General features: G+C 43.1%; 1 protein-coding gene across 1 annotated transcript; it reads right to left on the bottom strand.

The window, feature by feature from the left end:
- On the bottom strand, nucleotides 1-25,510 carry LOC106560666 (uncharacterized). The gene is made up of 7 exons (XM_014123768.2): nucleotides 24,994-25,510; nucleotides 24,723-24,837; nucleotides 3,439-3,554; nucleotides 2,663-2,762; nucleotides 1,930-2,051; nucleotides 1,589-1,683; nucleotides 1-869 (listed from the first exon to the last, which is right to left on the bottom strand). The coding sequence occupies exons 1-7, from the start codon at nucleotides 25,082-25,084 to the stop codon at nucleotides 822-824; spliced, it is 687 nt and encodes a 228-aa protein (XP_013979243.1). The 5' UTR covers nucleotides 25,085-25,510; the 3' UTR covers nucleotides 1-821.

A 25,510-nucleotide genomic window follows, 5' to 3' on the forward strand; every position in this document is an offset into this window, starting at 1 on the left:
CACTTTGAAAGAATGTTTAATTTTGTATGTCTAGTGAAGGGTGCATTCTATTCTGATTAGTATTCAAGGATCATCATGGAGTGTCATGTTTTATCTACATATCAAAATACATTTCCTATTCACACATTGCAGTACATCACAAGAGTTGGCTAAAATTGTCTGAATATGGAATATTATAATCTTTGTGTAATGTTACTGAATTCATTTTATTATTGAGTGAAGTACAAACAAATATCCCCAAAACTACCTGTGGACCTAAAATGTGTGCAATATCAAGTCTGTTGGCATCACAGATGTAGTTACTTTCTGCAGGATGAAAGTATTTTGGACCAGTACTACCTATCCCTCATTGACAACTCTGGCAAGTAGAAAAATCCAATCAACCCAGACAGTGGTCAAATTCTCCTATGGCATTGGAAGCAACAAAAACAAGACTACAGGCCTGTTCCATTCTCCACTCCTGAAGTCTGCAGTCTAAAGGAGCATTTGCATGTATATTTCAAGGAGTGTACGGTGCCTGGTTTTATTTTTAGCAAGTGTGTGAGGGCGTCGCAGCACACCTCACTGGCTCATTTTCCCCTTCCTGTCCAATCATGAGTGTGGCCTTAACTAAAGTGCATTGCACTCCGAAACAAGTCACCGACAAGTGTTGGGAGTTCGAGTGAGAAAAATATCTGAAATCAGGAATCGCCACTTAGAGTGCAGTATATACATACACCCCTTCATGGCAGCTATGATCCTGTGGGTTAGTGGCACATAAATGTTCTTGTGTTCATAAAGTAGTTTTCTTCAGCTGAAATGTCACAGTATTTGGGCCAACTTCATTTGGATTTGGTGATTTCTTTGTCCTCTTGGATCCAAAGGCTTTCCTGTAAAAATCCCAAAATAAATGTAGTTAGAATCTATAGGCTAACAAAGCAAGATTGTAATTCATGTGTATATGGGAGTTTGACATTGCACACTAGAAAGGCTGGGATAAACTACCTCCGCATCAGCATTCTTTTAATCGGCTTAATCTACCAACCAATCATCTCCCACAGCACCTTCTTCCTAACCTAACTTGGCAGGTGTAAAATAAATGCCTGGAACTAGATCCCCCCCACACATTCTGCTCTTGTTGACGAGAGTAACAAAACTGTCCATGTTCTTTTCTGCAGTGTTCAACCAATCCAGTAAAATGGAGTGTCGCCTTGTTAACCTCTGAAAGCGGGAGTCACAGGCTCTCTCTTCAATTTCCCTTGAAAACCGGAACATATGGTTGTTTTATGACTGCGCTGAGGCTACCCTCCCCCATAAGTGTCTTGCCTCCAAATAATTTACTCAGTAAGGTCACTCCCACTAAGGCCAATTTTGAATCGTTGATATCCCAGGCTTATAATATGTGCTGTGCGCAATAGCCTGGGGATACGGTTAATTATGCATTTAATTGTTAAATGCCTTTAGTTTGTTAAATGTAGTTTTTGTTTTGTGCTCTGTGTACACATACTTGATGAAATAGTGTCTTATAAGACCATATGGGCAGGGCACTAATTAGTGTACCAAACAATCAATCAATATATTGACATGGGTAGTTTCGGTTGAAGGTTACCAGCGCTGCTTGTGCTTTTTGAACGGCTCCCTCCAACATGGTGCGGTCGCTCAGCATCTGTCTGAGAGCTGCAGGGTCCATCTCCAAAAGCATGCCTACGAGACAGAGTCCTTCTAAATTCTAACTATTACAGACCACTAAAATGGTTTATGAAAGACAGCATTAGCAGTATCTGTGATATTACAGTTCACTCAATGAGACATTTTGTTCTAGAGACTTATGTTTAAACAGTTTAGTGGTGAAGCTGCCACCATATTGCTTCCGCCTTACAGATCTGCAAATATTGAAGGGCCAAAGGGAGAGTAGGGATCAAATTGGGACTGGCTAGTGGCAGGGCTAACCTGTAATGTCATTTGAGTGCACTGCGTCCATCTCCTGCACCAGTAGAAACAGCCTCTCTTCCAGCCTCTCAGTGTCATCGGCATCTGATGAGTCACTCACATCTGTCTCTTCCACACCCAGCCTACAGCAAAACAGGGTAGGGGAAACATATCACACCATGAATATCCTAAACAAAATTGCACATTATAGGCTAAGTATCCCACACGTTATGGCTTTCGACTAGAGAGATATTAGATATTATTCTGGTATCACCATGTATTTACTATTGGATGTACAATAATGACACCATAAAATGGATGGATAGTGTTATATTACTGTATAAGTGAGGAACGCTGTCTTAGCCTTCTGTGTCAGGTTTCTAGGCTCTCCTTTCGAGACCAATGGCCCATACAGAAACAACCCCAAGTCATGTATCCTCAAGGCTTTTAGGTAGATCTGAGTGTGGAAACTGTAGGTGTAACCAATATGGTGGAAAAATAGAATTAGTTAATCAGTGGCTACTATCATATTGCTTATACCTACCCAACTCTAGGGTAATATGGGATGTATTTGGACAGGGCCTCAGTCTGCTTGACTGCCAGATCTAAAATTAATGACGGCCATTAACAGAAAGTAGCCTAATCAGACTAGTTTCCATCCATTCAGAGGTTCATCAGCGTTGTGTCTGGATATACAAACAAAGTCCTTCATAATATCTTTCTTCCCCACAATGATGTCCAGCTCCACACTCACTCCTGCAGGGTCTTCAAGGCCAGGTTCACCTGCTCCTCCAGTAGTGAGGGTTCTGAGAGAAGATGCAGCACCGCTTCTTTATGCTGCTCCAGTAGCATGCCTGGAGTGGTACATGGGTAAATACATGTTAGGGAAGCATTATAAGCTGTTGGTTCATAAAGGATCAGCCTGCGCTTGCACTGTGTGGATTCGCATTGTATAGGGCAGGGGTCAGCAACAGGTGGCCAGCAAGTGATTTTCTTGGCCCCAAACATATTTTTGTAATAAAAATAAAATGTTTTAAATAAAACTGAATTTTAGTTTTGGGTCAAAAAAAGACTAAAGTCACCAGGGATTCAGCAAAAATCAGGTCCAACAAAAATCATCCCGCAGCTGAATCTAGTTGCCTACACCTGGTATTTGTTAACACCTAATAATAATAATAATAATTTGGGGGTGCCTATATTTGTCCGGTTAAGCAGTTGTAGAAGGGTGTAATGGAAATGTATTTCTTGCATATCCCAACTCCCCCTGAAATACACGCAGGGAGTGAGTGTCTCACAACCAGTTGTTTGCCATTGGAAGAGATTTAAGGAATTAATTTGTGCAGAGCCTAACTCAGGTTGTCGAACTTTTTGGTCAAGCAGAAAAGTGTCAAACTTTGTGTGTTGCTTTTTTGGCAAGATCTTTTCTCTCAATGAGACTAATCTGGTAAAATAAGGGTTAAGTAAATAAAATAAAATCATACGTTTGGAGGGAGGAGAGATGATTGGCTTACTGATCAGTAGGTTGATTACCAGTGATTTTCTGTGTGTGGCCAGTGTTGTAGATGTCCACTAGCTCAAACAGCTGTTCCCCAAGCGAGTCAGAAGAGGCAGATGCTTCATCTTCCTCCTTTGACATCATTGTATTGCTGACAGGACAGAAGTCATGGAGAGATCATAGTTAGCTGAGGTCTAGTCTCACATGGCCATTCTTCCAAATCCGTCTCGTTGACTAGACTACGAGAAGCCTGGGCTCTGGAGGTTAGTTAAGATCAAACTCAACCAAATTGTGACACAAAAACTCACACGGGGCGGAGTTCAACCCGAGTTAAGCATGTGGAAATGGAGCACAATTCCCTTTTTATGAACTTTTCTCTCTACAGTCAGCCTCATTTACTGCCTTTTAAAACGCTATTTGTTTGGGGTGGAGATAAAATAAATGAAGGTGTGGAGGAGGTGTCTACAGATCAGAGTATGTGAGCGGAGTTGTGTGGTTGGAAATCCAACCACTCCGGTCTTTTTCCAATCACTTAGCTAAAAACCGCTCTGTACTCACAGGAAAAAAGCTGCAGCTCCAAATACAATTAATTCATTAAAATCACAATTTAACACCCATCTATTTTTATGACAACCTGGACCTACCATTTGGTTTTGAAGAATTGAAACCAAACCATGTGATTTCAATGAAAAGTATTTGAATAAACATGAAAAAGGTGATTGTAAGACTTGCACATCATTTCAAATAGGCTACATGTCATATTAAACAGCATAAATAGGTCAGAAGAAGGGATGAAATGGTTACTGGTTTCAACATAAAATTCCCTGACGATTAGTATTACCTGTTCAAATTTTAATTATCATTAAAATCGTGTTTGCTTATCACGGTTTGAAAAACTCACGGTAAATACTGTCCAGCATCAACCAAAGTTAGCAACAGTCTGACGCAGGCGCAGCTGCAACGTTGGTTTTGTTTTGTGTGACAACATGGCGGAAGGTAGTGACAGCGCTCGGGAGATTTTTCAGCCTTCTTAGAGGACCAAAAAGTGTGGTCGTATTTTGGGTTTTACAAGAGTGCTGAGGGGAACTTAATCGAAGATGGTCACCCTGTCTGCAGAACATGCACCAAAAAAAAAATGCTGCGAAAGGGGGCAACACTTCAAATTATTTTTTATATTTTACTAGGCAAGTCAGCTAAGAACAAATTCTTATTTACAATGACGGCCTACCAAAAGGCAAAAGACCTCCTGCGAGGACGGGGCCTGGGATTAAAAAAATAAATATATACAATATAAATATAGGACAAAACACACATTACAACAAGAGAGACAACACTAAGGAAATGTTCTGTAACCTGGGCCTAATGCCCTATTTTTATTTAATTACATTTATTTAACTTGGCAAGTCAGTTAAGAACAAATTCTTATTTACAATGACGGCCTACCAAAAGGCAAAAGGCCTCCTGCGGGGACGGGGGATGGGATTAAAAATGGGACAATAAATATAAGACAAAACACACATCACAACAAGAGAGACAACACAACACTACATAAAGAGAGACCTAAGACAACAACATAGCAAGGCAGCAACATATGACAACATAGCATGGTAGCAACACAACAACATGGTAGCAACACAACAACATGGTAGCAACACAACAACATGGTAGCAACATAAAACATGGTACAAACATTATTGGGCACAGACAACAGCACAAAGGGCAAGAAGGTAGAGACAACAATACATCACACAAAGTAGCTACAACTGTCAGTAAGAGTGTCCATGATTGAGTCATTTGAATGAAGAGATTGAGATAAAACTGTCCAGCTTGAGTGTTTGTTGTAGCTCGTTCCAGTCACTAGCTGCTCAAACTGAAAAGAGGAGCGACCCAGGGATATGTGCTTTGGGGAACTTTAACAGAATGTGACTGGCAGAACGGGTGTTGTATGTGGAGGATGAGGGCTGCAGTAGATATCTCAGATAGGGTGGAGTGAGGCCTAAGAGGGTTTTATAAATAAGCATCAACCAGTGGGTCTTGCGTCGGGTATACAGATGTCCAGTTTACAGAGGAGTATAGAGTGCAGTGATGTGTCCTATAAGGAGCATTGGTGGCAAATCTGATGGCCGAATGGTAAAGAACATCTAGCCGCTCGAGAGCACCCTTACCTGCCGATCTATAAATTATGTCTCCGTAATCTAGCATGGGTAGGATGGTCATCTGAATCAGGGTTAGTTTGGCAGCTGGGGTGAAAGAGCAGCGATTATGAAAGAGGAAACCAAGTCTAGATTTAACTTGAGCCTGCAGCTTTATTTAACCAGGTAGGCCAGTTGAGAACAAGTTCTCATTTACAACTGCGACCTGGCCAAGATAAAGCAAAGTAATGCGACAAAAACAACAACACAGAGTTACAGAAACAAACATACAGTCAATAACACAAAAGAAAAGAAAAATAGAAAAATCTATGTACAGTGTGTGCAAATGCAGAAGAGTAGGGAGGTAGGCAATAAATAGGCCCTAGAGGCGAAAATAATTACAATTTAGCATTAATACTGGAGTGATAGATGTGCAGATATTGATGATGTGCAAGTAGATATACTTGGGTGCAAGAGGGTAAGTAATAATATAGGGATGAGGTAGTCGGGTGTGCTATTTACAGATTGGCTGTGTACAGGTACAGTGATCAGTAAGCTGCTCAGACAGCTGATGCTAAAATGTTAGAGGGAGATATAAGACTTCAGATTCAGTGATTTTTGCAATTCGTTCCAGTCATTGGCAGCAGAGAACTGGAAGGAAAGGCGGCCAAAGTAAGTGTTGGCTTTGGGGATAACCAGTGCAATATACCTGCTGGAGCGTGTGCTACGGGTGGGTGTTGCTATGGTGACCAGTAAGCTGAGATAAGGCGGGGCTTATCCTAGCAAAGACTTATAGATGACCTGGAGCCAGTGGGTTTGGCGACGGATATGTAGTGAGGGTCAGCCAACGAGAGCATACAGGTCGCAGTGGTGGGTAGTATATGGGGCTTGGTGATAAAACGGATGGCACTGTGGTGGACTACATCCAGTTTGCTCAGTAGAGTGTTGGGGCTATTTTGTAAATGGCATTGCCGAAGTCAAGGATCGGTAGGATAGTCAGTTTTGTGAGGGTATGTTTGGCAGCATGAGGGAAGGAGGCTTTGTTGTGAAATAGGAAGCCAATTCTAGATTTAATTTTGGATTGGAGATGCTTAATGTGAGTCTGGAAGGAGAGTTTACAGTCTAACCAGACACCTAGGTATTTGTAGTTGTCCACATATTCTAGGTCAGAACCGTCCAGAGTAGTGATGCTAGTCGGGCGGGAAGGTGCGGGCAGCAATCGGTTGAAGAGCATGCACTTAGTTTTACTAGCATTTAAAAGCAGTTGGAGGCCACGGAAGGAGTGTTGTATGGTGTTGAAGCTTGCTTGAAGGCTTGTTAGCAGTGTCCAAAGAAGGGCCAGATATCTGCTGAGAGAAGGACAGTGCACCGTTTAGCCATGCTCCCAAGTACTTGTATGAGTTGACTACCTCAAGCTCTAAACCCTCTGAGGTAGTAATCAGACCTGTGGGGAGAAGGGCATTGTTCTTACCAAACCACATTACCTTTGTTTTGGAGGTGTTCAGAACAAGGTTAAGGGTAGAGAAAGCTTGTTGGACACTAAGAAAGCTTTGTTGTAGAGTATTTAACACAAATTCCGGGGAGGGGCCAGCTGAGTATAAGACTATCATCTGCATATAAATGGATGAGAGAGCTTCCTACTGGCTGAGCTATGTTGTTGATGTAAATTGAGAAGAGCCTGGGGCCTAGGATTGAGTCTTGGGGTACTCCCTTGGTGACAGGCAGTGGCCGAGACAGCAGATTCTCTGACTTTATACACTGCACTCTTTGAGAGAGGTAGTTAGCAAACCAGGCCAAAGACCCCTCAGAGACACCAATACGCCTTAGAATGGAATGGTCTACCGTATCAAAAGCTTTGGCCAAATCAATAAAAATAGCAGCACAACATTGCTTAGAATCAAGGGCAATGGTGACATTATTGAGGACCTTCAAGGTTGCAGTGACACATCCATAACCTGAGCGGAAACCAGATTGCATACCCGAGAGAATACTATAGACATCAAGAAAGCCAATCAGTTGATTATTGACAAGTTTGTCCAACACTTTCGATAAACATGGCAAAATAGAAATAGGCCTATAACAGTTAGGATCAGCTTGATCTCCCCCTTTAAATAAAGGACGAAGTGTGGCTGCCTTCCAAGCAATGGGAACCTCCCCAGAAAAGAGTGACAGGTTAAAAAGGTTGGAGATAGGCTTGGTGATGATAGGGGCAGCAACCTTAAAGAAGAAAGGTTCTAAACCATCTGACCCAGATGTTTTTTTGGGGGGTCAAGTTTAAGGAGCTCCTTTAGCACCTCAGACTCAGTGACTGCCTGCAGGAAGAAACTTTGTAGCGGGGCAGGGGAAAAAGAGGGAGGAGCGTCGAGGCTAGTCGCATTAGAAGGGGTGGGAGATGAGGAAACGTTGGACGGGCAGGGAGGCATGGCTGAATCAAATAGGAATCCTGACTTAATGAAGTGGTGATTAAAAAGCTCAGCCATGTGCATCTTGTCATTAAGGGACATGGGCAGCTGTGAGGAGGGTGAGGGTTTATTTTCCAGGTCTAGACCCACAGAGAGAGAACTGCTCCTAACTTTGACCTTCCAGTTAGCCTGAACGCCCTTATTTCTCATTTGCCCGAACGAGAGCCAGTCAGCCTAAGTATGCGTGTGCTGAGCCTTTCGCCAAATGCAATTCTTGAGGTGGAGTAACTCTGCAAGATCACGGTCAAACCAGGGGCTGAACCGGTTTTTACTTCTCATTTTCTTTATGGGGGTGTGTTTGTTAACAATACCACTGAAAATATAAAAAAAGAAGGTCCAAGCGTCTTCGACAGAGGGGATCAAGCTGATTCTATACCATTTTACAGGGGCCAGTTCATGAAGGAAGGCTTGCTCATTAAAGTTTTTTAGCAAGCGTCTATGACAAATCAGGACAGGTTGTTTCACTGAGCAGCCATTATGAACACAGGCTGTAAAACAGTGTTCACTAAGGTCAATACAGAAAACACCAGACTGATACCTATCAGGATTATTTGTGAGGATAACATCGAGGAGGGTAGCCTTTTCTGGGTGTTTGGAGTCATACCTTGTGGGATTGGTAATAATCTGAGAAAAATGTAGGGCGTCCCATTGCTTCAGGACTTGGTCAGGTGGTTTAAGCATGTCCCAGTTTAGGTCACCTAGCAGGACAAATTCAGACTCAGTGTAAGGGGCCAGGAGAGAGCTTAGTGCAGGTAGGGTACAGGCTGGTGCTGATGGAGGACGATAGCATCCAGCAAAAGTCAACAAAGAGCTATATGAAAGTTTAATGCTTAAAACCAGTAAATCAAATTGTTTGGTCCTACATCCCGCAATGAACTGAATGACATTCAGATTAACATGGATGGCTTGAATGAACCTGTTTTCATTTTGGGTGAGTCTTGTGAAGTCCAACAAGTCAGTGTAGAGATAGTAAACACCTGCTGCATTGTGGAACATCACATTTATGCAGTTTCCTTTGAAAGTAACTAAAGGAATGTTGTCAGAACCATTCTTGTTAAGCAAGAATGTTCTGAACTCAACTGGCTTCCTGTACCGCTTTACATACAGTTCGGCCTAACTGTACCACTCTCCCCGCCTGATGTGTGTGTGAGATCTACTTTAGCACTACCTACCTTGTCCTTTGTGACCTGGTCACTTAAATTGAAATTATTATATAAAATGTCATACATTACACTAGCGGTCGATGCAGGAGATCTCCTAGCAATTGTCAGAATTTCCTTTTCCTGTAGTCCACGATCATCTCCTTTGTCTTGATCACATTGAGGGAGAGGTTGTTGTCCTGGCATCACACTGCCAGGTCTCTGACCTCCTCCCTATAGGCTGTCTCTCATTGATGTCGGTGACCTACCACCATTGTGTCGTCGGCAAAGGTTGTTTATTTATTATACAATTTTATTTAAAAACGTTTACCCCTTTTTCCTTCTCAATTTCGTGGTATCCAATTGGTAGTTACAGTCTTGTCTCATCGCTGCAACTCCCGTACGGACTCGGGAGAGGCGAAAATCGAGAGCCATGCGTCCTCCGAAACATGACCCAACCAAGCCGCACTGCTTCTTGACACAATGCCCACTTAACCCGGAAGCTAGCCACACCAATGTGTCGGAGGAAACACCTGGCGACCATGTCAGCATGCATGCGCCCGGCTCACCACAGGAGTCGCTAGAGCGCAATGTGATAAGGACATCGCTGCCAGTCAAACCCTCCCCTAACCCGGACGACGCTGGGCCACTTGTGCGCCGCCCCATGGGTCTCCCGGTCGTGGCTGAGCCTGGACTCGAACCAGGATCTCTAGTGGCACAGCTAGCAACTGCGATGCAGTGCCTTAGAGCCACTGCGCCACTCGGGAGGCCCAGTCGGCAAACTTAATGGATGGTGTTGGAGTCCTGCTTGGCTACACAGTCATGGGTGAACAGGGAGTACAGAAGGGGACTAAGCACACACCACCTGGGGGCGGCCCGTCAGGAAGTCCAGGATCCAGTTGCAGAGGGAGGTGTTTAGTCCCAGGGTCCTTAGCTTAGTGATGAGCTTTGAGGGCACTATGGTGTTGATCGCTGAGCTGTAGTCAATGAACAGCATTCTCACATAGGTGTTCCTTTTGTCCAGGTGGGAAAGGCCGTGTGAAGTGCAATAGAGATTTCGTCATCTGTGCATCTGCTGGTGCGGTATGCGAATTGGAGTGGGTCTTGGGTTTCTGGGACGCTGGTGTTGATGTGAGCCATGACCATCCTTTCAAAGCACTTCATAGCTACAGACGTGAGTGCTACGGGTCGGTAGTCATAAAATGACGTTGGAGGCGGTTTATGGTAGAGAAATTAACATTAAATGATCTGGGAACAGCTCTGGTGGACATTCCTGCAGTCAGCGCACTCCCTCAAAACTTGTCTAAAAAATAACGATATTTTGGAGATCATTTAATTTCAAATAACCCGAAAATGAGTGAATGCAAGGGAAAAAGGCCATTCTTGAACATGGGGTGAGACGTTCTTACTAATTTATACGTTTGACAGTTTGTTATTTAGAATTATTTCTGTTTTTATAGGGAAAGAAACCAAAAGCCCACCGTACCTATTTTTAGGAAAATTGTCCGTCCGTCAAGTGAAATTCCCTCATTTGTATTTTCTCTCTTAACTCCAGGACCACCGACAGTTTGTTGTTGTTGCCTGATGCAGGACTCTAGTGTCAGGGAGACTCTGACTGAAAACGCCTCCATTAATTGCCACAGTTTAGACAACCGATAGATCAGCGTTCTTACTCCTTGTGATAGTGTGGTGCAATGACTGAATGTCACCATCTAGCACAAACGGTCGCAGCATAAGCTCGTAACTTTTAATGGAAGAACCACTGTACAGTCGTGGCCAAAAGTTGAGAATGACACAAATATACATTTTTCACAAAGTTTGCTGCTTCAGTGTCTTTAGATATTTTTGTCAGATGTTACTATGGAATACTGAAGTATAATTATGTGTCAAAGGCTTTTATTGACAATTACATGAAGTTCATGCAAAGAGTCAATATTTGCAGTGTTGACCCTTCTTTTTCAAGACCTCTGCAATCCACCCTGGCATGCTGTCAATAAACTTCTGGACCACATCGTGACTGATGGCAGCCCATTCTTGCATAATCAATGCTTGGAGTTTGTCAGAATTTGTGGGTTTTTGTTTGTCCACCCGCCTCTTGAGGATTGACCACAAGTTCTCAATGGGATTAAGGTATGGGGAGTTTCCTGGCCATAGACCCAAAATATCGATGTTTTGTTCCCCGAGCCACTTAGTTATCACTTTTGCCTTATGGCAAGGTGTTCCATCATGCTGGAAAGGGCATTGTTCATCACCAAACTGTTCCTGGATGGTTGGGAGAAGTTGCTCTCGGAGGATGTGTTGGTACCATTCCTTATTCATGGCTGTTTCTTAGGCAAAATTGTGAGTGGGCCCACTCCCTTGGCTGAGAAGCAACCCCACACATGAATGGTCTCAGGATGCTTTACTGTTGGCATGACACAGGACTGATGGTAGCGCTCACCTTGTCTTCTCCGGGCAAGATTTTTTCCGGATGCCCCAAACAATCGGAAAGGCGATTCATCCGAGAAAATGACTTCACCCCAGTCCTCAGCAGTCCAATCCCTGTACCTTTTGCAGAATATCAGTCTGTTTTTCCTGGAGAGAAGTGGCTTCTTTGCTGCCCTTCTTGACACCAGGCCATCCTCCAAAAGTCTGCGCCTCACTGTGCGTGCAGATGCACTCACACCTGCCTGCTGCCATTCCTGAGCAAGCTCTGTACTGGTGGTGCCCCAATCCCGCAGCTGAATCAACTTTAGGAGATGGTCCTGGCGCTTGCTGGACTTTCTTGGGCGCCCTGAAGCCTTCTTCACAACAATTGAACCGCTCTCCTTGAAGTTCTTGATGATACGATAAATGGTTGATTTAGGTGCAATCTTATTGGCAGCAATATCCTTGCCTGTGAAGCCCTTTTTGTGCAAAGCAATGATGACGGCACGTGTTTCCTTGCAGGTAACCATGGTTGACAGAGGAAGAACAATGATTTCAAGCACCACCCTCCTTTTGAAGCTTCCAGTCTGTTATTCGAACTCAATCAGCATGACAGAGTGATCTTTAGCCTTGTCCGTCCGTGTCAACACTCACACCTGTGTTAACGAGAGAATCACTGACATGTCAGCTGGTCCTTTTGTGGCAGGGCTGAAATGCAGTGGAAATTTTGTTTTGGGATTCAGTTCATTTGCATGGCAAAGAGGGACTTTGCAATTAATTGCAATTCATCTGATCACTATTCATAACATTCTGGAGTATATGCAAATTGCCATCATACAAACTGAGGCAGCAGACTTTGTGAAAATGTATATTTGTGTCATTCTCAAAACTTTTGGCCACGACTGTACAACTGTTGTCTGCAAACTTGATGATTGAGTTGGAGGTGTGCATGGCCCCGCAGTCATGGGTGAACTGGGAGTACAGGAGGGGGCTGAGCACGCACCCTTGTGGTGCCCCAGGGTTGAGGATCAGCGAAGTGGAGGTGTTGTTTCCTACCTTCACCACCTGGGGGAGGCCCATCAAGGAGTCCAGGACTTAATTGCACAGGGCGGGGTTCAGACCCAGGGCCTCAAGCTTAATGATGAGATTGGAGGGTACTATGGTGTTGAATGCTGAGCTAGTCAATGAACAGCAATCTTACATAGGTATTCCACTTGTCCAGATGGGATAGGGCAGTGTGCAGTGTGATGGCGATTGCATTGTCTGTGGACCTATTGGGGCGGTAAGCAAATTGAACTGGGTCTAGGGTGACAGGTAAGGTGGAGGTGAGATGATCCTTGAATAGTCTCTCAAAGCACTTCATGATGACAGAAGTGAGTGCTACGGGGCGATTGTCATTTAGTTCAGTTACAACTTTGCATTATTGGGTATAGGAACAATGGTGGCCATCTTGAAGCATGTGGGGACAACAGACTGGGATAGGGAGAGATTGAATATGTCCAGCCAGCTGGACTGCGCATACTCTGAGGACACGGCTAGGGATGCCATCTGGGCCGGCAGCCTTGCGAAGGTTAACCCGTTTAAATGTCTTACTCACGTCGGCCACGGAGAAGGAGAGCCCACAGTCCGTGGTAGGTGGCCATGTCGGTGGCACTGTGTTATCCTCAAAGCGGGCGAAGAACGTGTTTAGCTTGCCTGGAAGCAAGATGTCGATGTCCGCGACGTTGCTGGTTTTCCTTTTGTAGTCCATGACTGTCTGTAGACCCTGCCACATACGTCTCGTGTCTGAGCCGTTGAATTGTGACTCCACTTTGTCTCTATACTGATGGTTTGCCTGTTTGATTGCGTTGCGGAGGGAATGACTACTCTGTTTGTATTCTGCCATATTCCCATGTCACCTTGCCACGGTGGTTTGCGCTTTCAGTTTTGCATGAATGCTGCCATCTATCCATGGTTTCTGGTTAGGGTAGGTTTTAATAGTGGGTACAACATGTCCTCTACACTTCTTGATAAACTCAGTAACCGTCTCGGTATATAAATCAATATTATTCTCTGAAGCTACCCGGAACATATCCCAGTCCACGTGATCAAAACAAACTTGAAGTGTGGATTCCAATTGGTCAGACCAGTGTTGAATAGTCCTTAACATGGGTACTTCCTGTTTGAGTTTCTGCCTCTAGGAAGTGAGGAGCAAAATGGAGTCGTGGTCAGATTTTCCGAAAGGAGGCGGGGGAGGGCCTTGTATTTTTTAATTTTTTTTCACCTTTATTTAACCAGGTAGGCAAGTTGAGAACAAGTTCTCATTTACAACTGTGACCTGGCCAAGATAAAGCAAAGCAGTGTGACACAGACAACAACACAGAGTTACACATGGAGTAAACAAACAAGCCAATAACACAATAAACAAGTCAATGATACAGTAGAAAAAAGAAAGTCTATATACAGTGTGTGCAAAAGGCATGAGGAGGTAGGCAATAAATAGGCCATAGGAGCAAATAATTACAATTTAGCAGATTAACACTGGAGTGATAAATGAGCATATGAAGATGTGCATGTAGAGATACTGGTGTGCAAAAAGAGCAGAAAAGTAAATAAAATAAAAACAGTAAGGGGATGAGGTAGGTAGGTAGGGTGGGCAATGTACAGATGGGCTATGTACAGCTGCAGCGATCGGTTAGCTGCTCAGATAGCTGATGTTTAAAGTTGGTGAGGGAAATAAAAGTCTCCAACTTCAGCGATTGCGTATGCATCCCGGAAGTTGTAATAACAATGGTCGAGTGTTGTTCCAGCGCGAGTGCTACAGTCAATATGCTAATAGAATTGAGGTATTTCCTCAAATTTGCTTTGTTCAAGTCCCCAGCTACAAAAAATGCAGCCTCCAGGATATATTGTTTCTAGTTTGCATAAAGTCCAGTGAAGTTCCTTGAGGGCAGTCGTGGTATCGGCTTGAAGGGGGATATACACGGCTGTGACAATAACTGAAGTGAATTCTCTTAGGAGGTAATACGGTTGGCATTTGATTGTGAGGTATTCTAGTTTGGGTGAACAAAAGGACTTGAGTTCCTGTATGTCATTACAATTACACCATGAAACATACACCCCCGCCCTTCTTCCCCTAGAGATGTTTATTCCTGTCGGCGCGATGAACTGAGAATCCAGATGGCTGGACCGACTCTGACAGTATATCCCGAGTGAGCCATGTTTTTCCGTGAAACAGAGTATGTTACAATCCCTGATCTCTGGAAAGAAACCATTGTCCTGATCTCATCAACTTTGTTATCCAGGGACTGAACACTAGCGAGTAATATACTCGGAAGCGGTGGGTGGTGTGCGCCTTCTAAGTCTGACCAGAAGACTGCTCCGAATCCCTCGTCTCCACTGGTGTTGTTTTGGGTCGGCCTCTGGAATCAGTTCAATTGCCCTGGGTGGTGCGAACAAACCATCCACTTCAGGTAAGTCGTATTCCTGGTCATAATGCTGGTAAGTTACTGCCACTCTGATATCCAATAAGCCTAGTAGTTAGAGCGTTGGGCCAGTAACCGAAAGGTTGCTGGATGGATTCGCCGAGCTGACAAGGTAAAAATGGGTTGTTCTGCCCCTGAGCAAGGCAGTTAACCCACTGTTCCCCGGGCACCGAAGACGTGGATGTCGATTTTGGCAGCCCCCCGCACCTCTCTGATTCAGAGGGGTTGGGTTAAATGTGGAAGACACATTTCAGTTGAATGCATTCAGTTATATTAGGTAACTGACTAGGTATCCCCCTTTCCAATAGTTCTTCCCGGCTGTATGTAATAACACACCATTTTCTGGGCTAACAATGTAAGAAAACTAAATACTGCAAAGTTTCCTAAGGACTAGAAGCGAGGCAGCCCCCTCTGTAGGTGCCATTTTATAAAATGTTATACCATTTATATCACCACATGTTTCGAAATCTGTTTAGAAAGCGATGGTTATTGATGTTTCTAAATGTTTAAACACAGCATCGGAATTGTAGTTTACACAGAGCCAAATGTGGGCGAACGTTGGCCTAAAGGCTGAAAACCCTACATACAGAGAAGGGTTTTTGAGAGCTAGACTGAGAATATCCTGGAGAGTAGGAAAACTAGAGGTGAGGGCTGTTTGGGGTCTGTTAGTAAGACTTCCCTCCCCCCCATCCTGCTAGATTAGTTGCCCATGTGTCTATTATTCATCCTGTGGCCCGACTCAAACAACTGGGAACTCGAAAAAGTATGAGGTCAAATCATGACATCAGTGATCTTCAGGTCAGAAAGTTGGAGCTCTAGAAAAAGGCCAGAGTTCCCGAGTTGGAATTCCGAGTTGGATGACCGTTCAAAACTGTTTTCCCAGTTGGAGCTAGTTTTTTTCCAGAGTTCACAGTTGTTTTGAATGCGCTGAAGTCTGAGATTTGGTATTCAGACTTTATTCAGTCGCGTAACGCACTCTACATGTGTGGCTGCCTTGTGCACTCTGAATAAATGTAATTCAACCACTGAAAACTCTCCCATTTGCTGGCCAACAGATTTTCTCATGGAGTTCTCTTTTAACAGGGTTTTCAGTACATTTATCTTAAGCCATCCCTTTAAATACTGTGTACATTTTTAGTTGGAATTTTGACGACAGACTCACTAGAATATATTGAGTTCATTGAGAGAACGGGTTCAGAATATTAGGGAAAAATGTTTCAGTACCAATTGCTTGATAAAAAAAATACTCTGATCATGTAGATTATTTAGGTTTAGTAAAGTATTTATGAATCACAAAAAAAACAGGTTTGGAGGGCCTTTACGCACTTAATAAAGGAAATGGTGGATTGATTAATTAAAAAAATTGCCACATTCAGTTCTTCAATTCATGGTAATGTTAGAAGATTAGTGTACATAGAAATATAATAGGGCGAATAGTGTACAATAGTAGGCTATACCCTCGTCTATTGCCTGCACTAACCATGGAACTGTGTGATGGCACGGCCAAGTATTGTGCCATGCGTCAGGTTCAAACTGTTACGGCTTGGTCTGCGCTGCGCTTCATGACGATTTAATTAGCCTACATGTCTTTAAAAAATATATATAAATTACCAACTTTTACTGATGTTCCTCAGCAGCAACCACAAGGCTGTTGATGGCGTTTACAGAGGAAGCAAATTAAGGTAAACAAAACAATGTAATGGAATGATAATGTAGGCCTAACCAACTGAAGGCAAGTAACAGTAAATTGGCAGTTGAATATGTGTGGTTAATAATAATAATAATGGATTGGATTTATGTAGTGCCTTTTTATCAACTACGGTACTCAAATCGCTTTACACAGTAAAGGGGAAACTCACCTCATCCACCACCATGTGTACCACCCAGCTGGGTGATGCACTGCAACGATTTTCTGCCAGAATGCTCACCACACATCAGCTAGCATGGTGAAGAGGTGGAGTGATAAAGTGCATTCGGTAAGTATTCAGACACAGATCCTCTCAAGCTCTGTCAGGTTGGATGGGGAGCGTCGCTGCACAGCTATTTTCAGGTCTCCCAGAGATGTTAGATTGGGTTCAAATCCGGGCTTTGGCTGGGCCACTGAAGGACATTCAGAGACTTGTCCCAAAGCCACTCCTGCGTTGTCTTGTCTGTGTCCTTAGGGTCGTTGTCCTATTGGAAGGTGAACCTTCGCCCCTGTCTGAGGTCCACTCTGGAGCAAGTTTTCATCAAGGATCTCTCTGTACTTTGCTCCGTTCATTTTCCCTTCGATCCTGACTAGTCTCCCAGTCCCTGCCGCTGAAAAACATCCCCACAGCATGATGCTGCCACCACCATGCTTCACCGTAGGGATGGTGCCAGGTTACCTCCAGATGTGACGCTTGGCATTCAGGCCAAAGAGTTCAATCTTGGTTTCATCAGACCAGAGAATATTGTTTCTCATGGTCTAAGAGTCTTTATGTGCCTTTTGGCAAACTACAAGCGGGCTGTCATGTGACTTTTACTGAGGAGTGACTTCCATCTGGCCACTCTACCATATAGGCCTGATTGGTGGAGTGCTGCATAGATGGTTGTCCTTCTGGAAGGTTCTCCCATCTCTACAGAGGAGCTCTGTCAGATTGACCATCGGGTTCTTGGTCACCTCCCTGACTCTTCCCTGACCCTTTTCCCTCGTTTTCTCAGAAAACCTGTTTTTGCTTAGTCATTACGTGGTATTGTGTGTAGATTGATGAGGAAAAACAATAATTTAATCCATTTTAGAATAAGGCTGTAACATAACAAAATGTGGAAAAAGTCTAAGGGTCTAAATACTTTCCGAATGCACTGTATATGCCAATTTAGAATGATTAGGTGGCCATGATGGAAATAGCGACAGGTTGGGAATTTCGCCAGGACACCAAGGTTAACACGCCGAGAAATGCCATGGGATTTTTTATGACCACAGAGTGTCAGGACACCCGTTTAACGTCTCAAACCGAAAAACAATACATTAATTGCACTATAACGGTGACAAATGGTGCAAACAAACTGTTAGAGCCTACATAAAGCTTTCCCAACAGCAGAGTCCCAACACCTTACCACTGCTACACCTGGCTATCAGTGAAGCCTTGCCTGGCAGCAAAACAGTTCATTCAGCCTCATTTACTGCCTTTTAAAAAACTTGCTTAAACTAATGTGGTTTCTACTGGATAAGTAGCAATCTATAATTTCGATTAAGACATTAATGAGCGAGCTAGGACGGACGTAGTCAATATAACTATTTGTTCAGCACTTTTGAAATTTACAGCGACAGAATTCAGAACATGGGCCGTTCTTAAAGTATGCTCCCTGTACACCAAGTCAGAACCGTAGGATAAATAAAGGGGGCATATAAGCAGACAATGAAAGCTCTTATAATATTCAATAATTACATTTCTCTAAAACAGGCTATAAGCTACATGTGCACCACCAAGTCAGAACAGTAGGCAAAATTATGAGGGGAAAAGGAAAAGGGACCAAATTATTAGGTTGAGGTACATGGGCTACTAACAGCTTACTACACAACATACACTTAGTATTACTTTCTTAGCTACAGTGTCTCTCCCTGGCATATGACATCATTTATGCAGCAGCATACAATACATTTTGGGACTCACCTTGTGGTGCTGTGCTCAATTGAATAGGAAGGTGGCGTGGCGGTCCTTCGTGGGCACATTTTGTCATCAAAATTTGTTGTCAAAGTCTGGTTTTCTCTGGATTTATGGTGCTTTCAAGACAACTGGTACCTCGGAAAAAAACAAGGTTGAATCATGATGTCAGTGATCTTCAGGTCGGAGCTCTAGAAAGAGGCCCGAGTTCCCGACTTGCAATTTCGAGTTGGATGACCATTCAAAACCTATTTTCCCAGTCGGAGCATTCCCAGTCGGAGTTCCCAGTTGTCTTGAACTCACTGAAGTCTGAGATTTCCCAGTTCCGAGTTTCCAGTTGTTTTGAACGTAGCAGAAGTCATGCTGGATTGACAGCATGGCCAATGTTGAATGTTTATCCTTTTATCACACACCCACACCACTGAATAGCAGGCTAGTTATTGCTTTGCAATGCTTGCAGTTAGCCACCGATTCCTTCCAAACCTCTCATTGTTGAATTTGCGATTTCCAACTTGTGTAATGTTCATGTCCAATGAGCACCGATACGTTTTATCTATAATTTCTCATAATTATTTATCTTCACATGACAAGGATTTGAAAAGATTGTCGACTTGATTTATGATGATGACTTCTAGCTTACTAGCAAAGATTTTGAAAGTATGATGTTGACATGATCAGTCCAATCAAAGCTACGGTAGATATAAAGTGATTTGACATCATTTTATCTGTAGCTAATGACCTTGAGCCTTCTTGGAAGGCCCTTTTAATGTAACTCTATGGCAGCACTCAGAGAGCTTGAATTTTCGAGCTCTCCCCATAGATCGTGCGGTGACGTAGTGTCCCCATGAGTGACAGAACACTGAGCCAATCACGGTGTGTAGAGAACATTACCAACCCCTACGCTCCGTATTTCCCACTGGCTGCCCCACCACCACAGAAAGCACAAAGGTAGGCTAAAACACCTGCATTTTGGAGCTGCTTTTCTCATGTTTGTGTGCGGCTTTATTAACTCAATGAAATATTGTTTTTTTTTTACATGGTTTGCAAACTGGTATGTCACACGTATTAATGCCAAAATAACATTCAAAACAGGCAACAACAAAAAACAGGTGGGGTCGATACTGGAGAATGATGCTATTTCTATCGGGAGTAGTAGATGCTTTTTCCACTTTGAACCAGCAGTTTCGCTAGACCTTATTCATGGTTTCCTCACGCATTTAGGTGGTGGAATTATTAGGAAACTAAGTGAAAGTCAGAATACGGCGTATCTGTAGCTGAGTATGTGAGTGGAGCGGGTCGCCCTGCCCAATTTGACTGGAGCGAGATTCCCAAAGGCTGGAACGCCGGCCTTCTCGCTCCAATTTCGCTCCAGTAGCGCTCATTTCACGAGCTCAGGGCATGCCCTGCCTAGCATGTATTTGTAGTCTGCTTGTGTGCTGCTATAGCCCCTTGCTTTACCTACTGTCATGGACTTCGTTAAATATTTTCATAAATAAACTGATAAAACACAGTGCAAAATCAAGGTGACTTAGCCCAAGTATGCGTGTGCATACTTTGTGACTGGCAATCTTTCAGGCAAATGAGAAATAAGTGCACTCAGGCTATCCGGAAGGGCAAAGTTAGTTACTTTAAGGAGCAGTTCTCTCTCTGTGGGTCTAACCCCAAGAACTTCTGGAAAACAGTTAAAGACCTGGAGAATAAACCCTCCTCCTCACAGCTGCCCATGTCCCTTAATGTTGATGATGTGGTTGTTACTGACAAGAAGCACATGGCTGAGCTTTTTAATCACCACTTCATTAAGTCAGGATTCCTAATTGATTCAGCCATGCCTCCCTGCCCGTCCAACGTTTCCTCATCTCCCACCCCTTCTAATGCGACTAGCCCCGATGCTCCTCCCTCTTTTTCCCCTGCCCCGCTACAAAGTTTCTTCCTGCAGGCAGTCACTGAGTCTGAGGTGCTAAAGGAGCTCCTTAAACTTGACCCCCAAAAAAACATCTGGGTCAGATGGTTTAGACCCTTTCTTCTTTAAGGTTGCTGCCCCTATCATCGCCAAGCCTAACTCCAACCTTTTTAACTTTTCTGGGGAGGTTCCCATTGCTTGGAAGGCAGCCACACTTCGTCCTTTATTTAAAGGGGGAGATCAAGCTGATCCTAACTGTTATAGGCCTATTTCTATTTTGCCATGTTTATCGAAAGTGTTGGACAAACTTGTCAATAATCAACTGACTGGCTTTTCTGATGTCTATAGTATTCTCTCGGGTATGCAATCTGGTTTCCGCTCAGGTTATGGATGTGTCACTGCAACCTTGAAGGTCCTCAATGATGCCACCATTGCCCTTGATTCTAAGCAATATTGTGCTGCTATTTTTATTGACTTGGCCAAAGCTTTATTTTTTTTATTCTTGTGGCCCGGCTAAGGAGTAATGGTGTCTCTGAGGGGTCTTTGGCCTGGTTTGCTAACTACCTCTCTCAAAGAGTGCAGTGTATAAAGTCAAAGAATCTGCTGTCTCAGCCTGCCTGTCACCAAGGGAGTACCCCAAGGCTCAATCCTAGGCCCCACGCTCTTCTCAATTTACATCAACAATATAGCTCAGGCATTAGGAAGCCATCTCATCCATTTATATACAGTTTTATACTCAGCTGGTCCCTCCCCGGATTTTGTGTTAAATGCTCTACAACAAAGCTTTCTTAGTGTCCAACAAGCTTTCTCTACCCTTAACCTTGTTCTGAACACCTCCAAAACAAAGGTCATGTGGTTTTGCTGTTGTCTGTGCCCAATAATGTTTGTACCATGTTTTGTGCTGCTAACATGTTGTTGTTATGTTGTGTTGCTACCATGCTATGTTGTCATATGGTGCTGCCTTGCTATGTTGTTGTCTTAGGTCTCTCTTTATGTAGTGTTGTCTCTCTTGTTGTGATGTGTGTTTTGTCTTATATTTATTTTCACATTTTTAATCCCAGCCCCCGTCCCCGCAGGAGGCCTTTTGCCTTTTGGTAGGCCGTTATTGTAAATAAGAATTTGTTCTTAATTGACTTGCCTAGTTAAATAAATAAAAAATAAATAAAATACAAATTGGGCATTAGGCCTTATATCCAAACAGGTTACCGAACCATTCTGGAGAGTTCTTGGAAAGAAAGAACATGACCAACAGGTATAGTATGCTTGTTAGAAAGCTCAGAGTGGCAGGCAGACAGCAGCACCATCATTAGAGGTGAGGTCACTTTGTTTCATGACGCAGACGTCCACAGGGGACCCATCTTCGACAAACTCATAGCACAAGAATCAGAAGAGTTTGATGACATCACAAAACAAGCTCTAGAGCATTTTTTTGCTAGTCTAGTGAAGGTGTGCTGTAGGTTGACAGCAAATCACCTAAAGCATGAACGGTACGACAATGTATCTGACGAGCAGTGTAAAGCATTAGAATCTGCTCCAAAAACTAACGTTGCGTGTGAGAGGGATTTTGGGACTTTTTTATCAATTAATAAGATCAAAGTCTAGGGAAAGCAAAATAGCATTAGAGGGCATGATCATGTTTAAACAGTATAGGCCTTGGGAATGGTTGGCTAGTTTTGGTCCTGAGAGGAAAGCTGAGGACCTTACAACATCTAGGGCATCAGTTAAACGACAGAGAGCCATATATTGTGAGCGTATGTTTAAAATAAGAGAGACTGCAGGCACTTAAAGAGAAACAAGATAGACAAAAGCAAAAAGACATTCAGGGAGTCAGTAAAAACAACAGATTACTGTAGATATGGGCAAATATGGTGGGTTCTGGACCAGTGTGGAGGAAGTCGACGAGCAGATAGCTAATTTAAGTAAATACCAGCCGTGACAGAGCAGTTAAAATTTAGACGCCTTTTTATTAGGCCAGAAAAACGAGAATTACATTTATTACTTATCAAAATATCAGAAACGGCTGTCATCATATCAGCTCATCAGTAACGTGAAGGGTGTAGTAGTTGTTATGAGTGAGCCACTTGACACTAGTTTAGATGAAGCATGCATTACTGCGCCAGCTGATCTTGTTGCTCAAAGTAAAGAGGTATTTTTGAGAGATGCTACCAAACAGCACCTTAAAGCACAAGATCTGGGGCATACGAGAGGACATTTAGATGTGGTTAGATTACCAAGTATTAAAATGCCACTGCAGTTTCTTGTAGAACGTGTTCAGCATACGTTTAGTGGAAACGTTTTAGATACAGAGTATGATGCAACAGTGGTAGACATTAGAAAATCAGATGACATTATGAGTTTAGAATAAGATATGACAAAACTAGTTATATGCCCTGGTTGCCCTCATGGTTGGAATATCAGGAAAACCGTATAAAATGTATCCCTGTTTGTGCAAAGGATCTGGTCGTCTACATTTTTTAACACATGTATATTTGCAGCGAGGATGGGAGCGTGTGCTGGTGGCCGGGTAAAGTAATTAGTTCTAAAGGAGACACATTTGTGTCACGACTCCTACCGAAGGTGGCCCCCCCTCCTGCTCGGGTGGCACTCGGCGGTCGTCGTCACCGGCCTACTAGCTGCCACTGATTCCCTTTTTGTTTTCCCCCTTTTCATTATTAGGTGCACCTGTTCTGAGTTGGGCTGATTAGCGGGCTTTATTAGCCAGTAGGCCCGCCTGCTCTTTGTGCGGGATTGTTTCTGTTGTATGCTGTGCGTGGTGACACGCTGTTGTTGTATTTTTCAGTGGTGCGTGTGTTTTGCGCAAGCTGTGTTTTGTCCCTTGTGTTTGGGGCACTTTGTTTTGTTGTGCGCTCTGAGCGCTGTTTGGGTTGGCCTGTCGTTTAAGCTATTGTGCCTATTAAAGCCAATACCCTGCATCGCTGCTTCCTGCACTTGATTCCTCGTCAGCAAACACCCACGCCTTACAATTTGTAATACACTATGAAGAAGAGGATGAAGAAGTGAGTAGTTCTGTATCAGAATATCCACTTCTATTCGATTATGAAAATGACGTCAGAATTCTTACATAGATTTCTGTGTTTTTGTTCTCATTTATATCTACTGAGTGGATCTATTCCTTAGGATACGATACCAGTAGATACTGACAGGACGGTAATATGAGGCAACGTAGCTGCTTTAGGACTTGCAGGACAGTGATATGAGACAGGGGGCCTACAAGGTATCTCCTTGTTAAACTTGAATGCCAGTTTATAAAACGTAACTTCAGTCATTTGATGTGTGTGTGTATTTTTTGGTTTTATGTTCATAATGTACTTAATTGAAAGACATGCTAATTATACTCTTTACAGTATATTATGTTTATAGGACTTTTATATTGCGTCTGCCTCTCATGGTCTAGTGTGGGCTATATTAAAATGCACCAAAAATGTTTTGTTCTTGTGATTACATTCACTAGAATATGAGTGCCAGTGCAACAATCTTAAACATACATTTCTTTTACATAACCAAAGGCTATTTTAAGAGCCAAATCATTCATAATAAAGGGCTAATTTCCATTGTATGTGTGTTACATTTGAGATATTGCACAACCACAGAAATACTTTTAAAAAGTATTTTAACAGATTACTGTGAATTAATGACTCTTCATGTTTGGTTATTACCTGTATTCATGTGCATGTTTTGGAATTATTATTTCACTAACGATTATCAATAATCCTGAACATTAATTCAGTCATCTCAGGTAAAGAAAAGCGTATTTTCCTAGTTAATACATTGATCAACCAGCCAGGTACTGGAATTTGGCATTGTGACATTGAACAATGGACTGGGAATAGAAGGTTCAGAAGGTGAGTTGGTGTCACGGTGCTCAATATAACTAATAGGAGCTGACAGGTTGAAAAATGACCTAAAATAAGGCCTGTTTTTTCACGATTACTTCAAGACTACGGCAAGCAGTTGGGACAGATGGTAATATTATGAAATTGGGCTCCACGGCGGGCATAATGAATAAGTTGTTATTAGGAAAAAAAAGCGTAGTTAAAAATGTAATGTCCAGCCTATTAAAGCAAGACTCCGGGCTCTTAACAAAACTCCTCCGATCAGAAGATACTATCGTCAATAGGCGCTAGAGTAGTTAACGCTAGCGTCTAAGAATGTGGTATTATCAGTCTTACCTGGGGCCCTGAGGTAGTTGCAGAGCTCTGAGTGCTTTCTCAAGGGCCTCTGTCAGCATAGCTTCATCCTGCTGCATCCGAGTCAGGACAGGACCAGGTAGTTCCAGCAACATGCCTCCGACCCAATTACAATATACCATGAAACCATGTTGTAAAATGTAATCTACTACCTAGCTATAACATATTGGTAGTAATGCATATGCCTACATAGCTGCGTAATGCTTTGCAATTTGAATGTGAGTGTAAATGTAAAACGTTATGGGTGACTCACCTGTGAGTTTCCCGGCGATCTCAGCGTGCTTGGGGTAAATTAAATCGTACAGTTGTTCGCCAAGTACCTCGAGATCTTCCTCATCCTCCATGATGATGTGATGTTTGACTGGTTATTCGCTGCTGTTGTTTACAATGCTAACCTGACATTTTCTATTGTCTGATTCGTTCTCCGACTTACAAGTTCATATTTGAGACCTCGAACTTAAAGTACAGAGGTAGCTAACTATCTTTAAAAGCTGCAACATCTCAACTATGATCGACGAGCTAGATCAGACTGACAGTGACAGACTCAATTGATGATGTATAGCTAAATTAGCTAGCTAGCTTGTTGACACAGATACGATTTAGAGGTACATCGATAACAATAGGATCCGTGTACTGTTCGTTCAATCAATATCCGAACTTAAACAACTAAGACTGATAATCATTTCGACTGCATTAATTAATTTGTCTTATGTCATCCACAAAGATTCTTCTACTTCTATGATAGAATGGCGGTCCGCAAACCACCGTTA

This window comes from Salmo salar, chromosome ssa01 (assembly GCF_905237065.1).
Source record: "Salmo salar chromosome ssa01, Ssal_v3.1, whole genome shotgun sequence".
Taxonomy (NCBI): Eukaryota; Metazoa; Chordata; class Actinopteri; order Salmoniformes; family Salmonidae; genus Salmo; species Salmo salar.

Bases quoted from the DNA above. Each gene is read 5' to 3' on its own strand.
- LOC106560666 (XM_014123768.2), bottom strand. From the start codon at position 25,084: ATGGAGGATGAGGAAGATCTCGAGGTACTTGGCGAACAACTGTACGAT. The intron at 24,838-24,993 runs GTGAGTCACCCA...ATTGGGTCGGAG, and splicing joins GATCGCCGGGAAACTCACAG to GCATGTTGCTGGAACTACCT. The intron at 2,763-3,438 runs GTAATCAACCTA...GTACCACTCCAG, and splicing joins CCACACACAGAAAATCACTG to GCATGCTACTGGAGCAGCAT.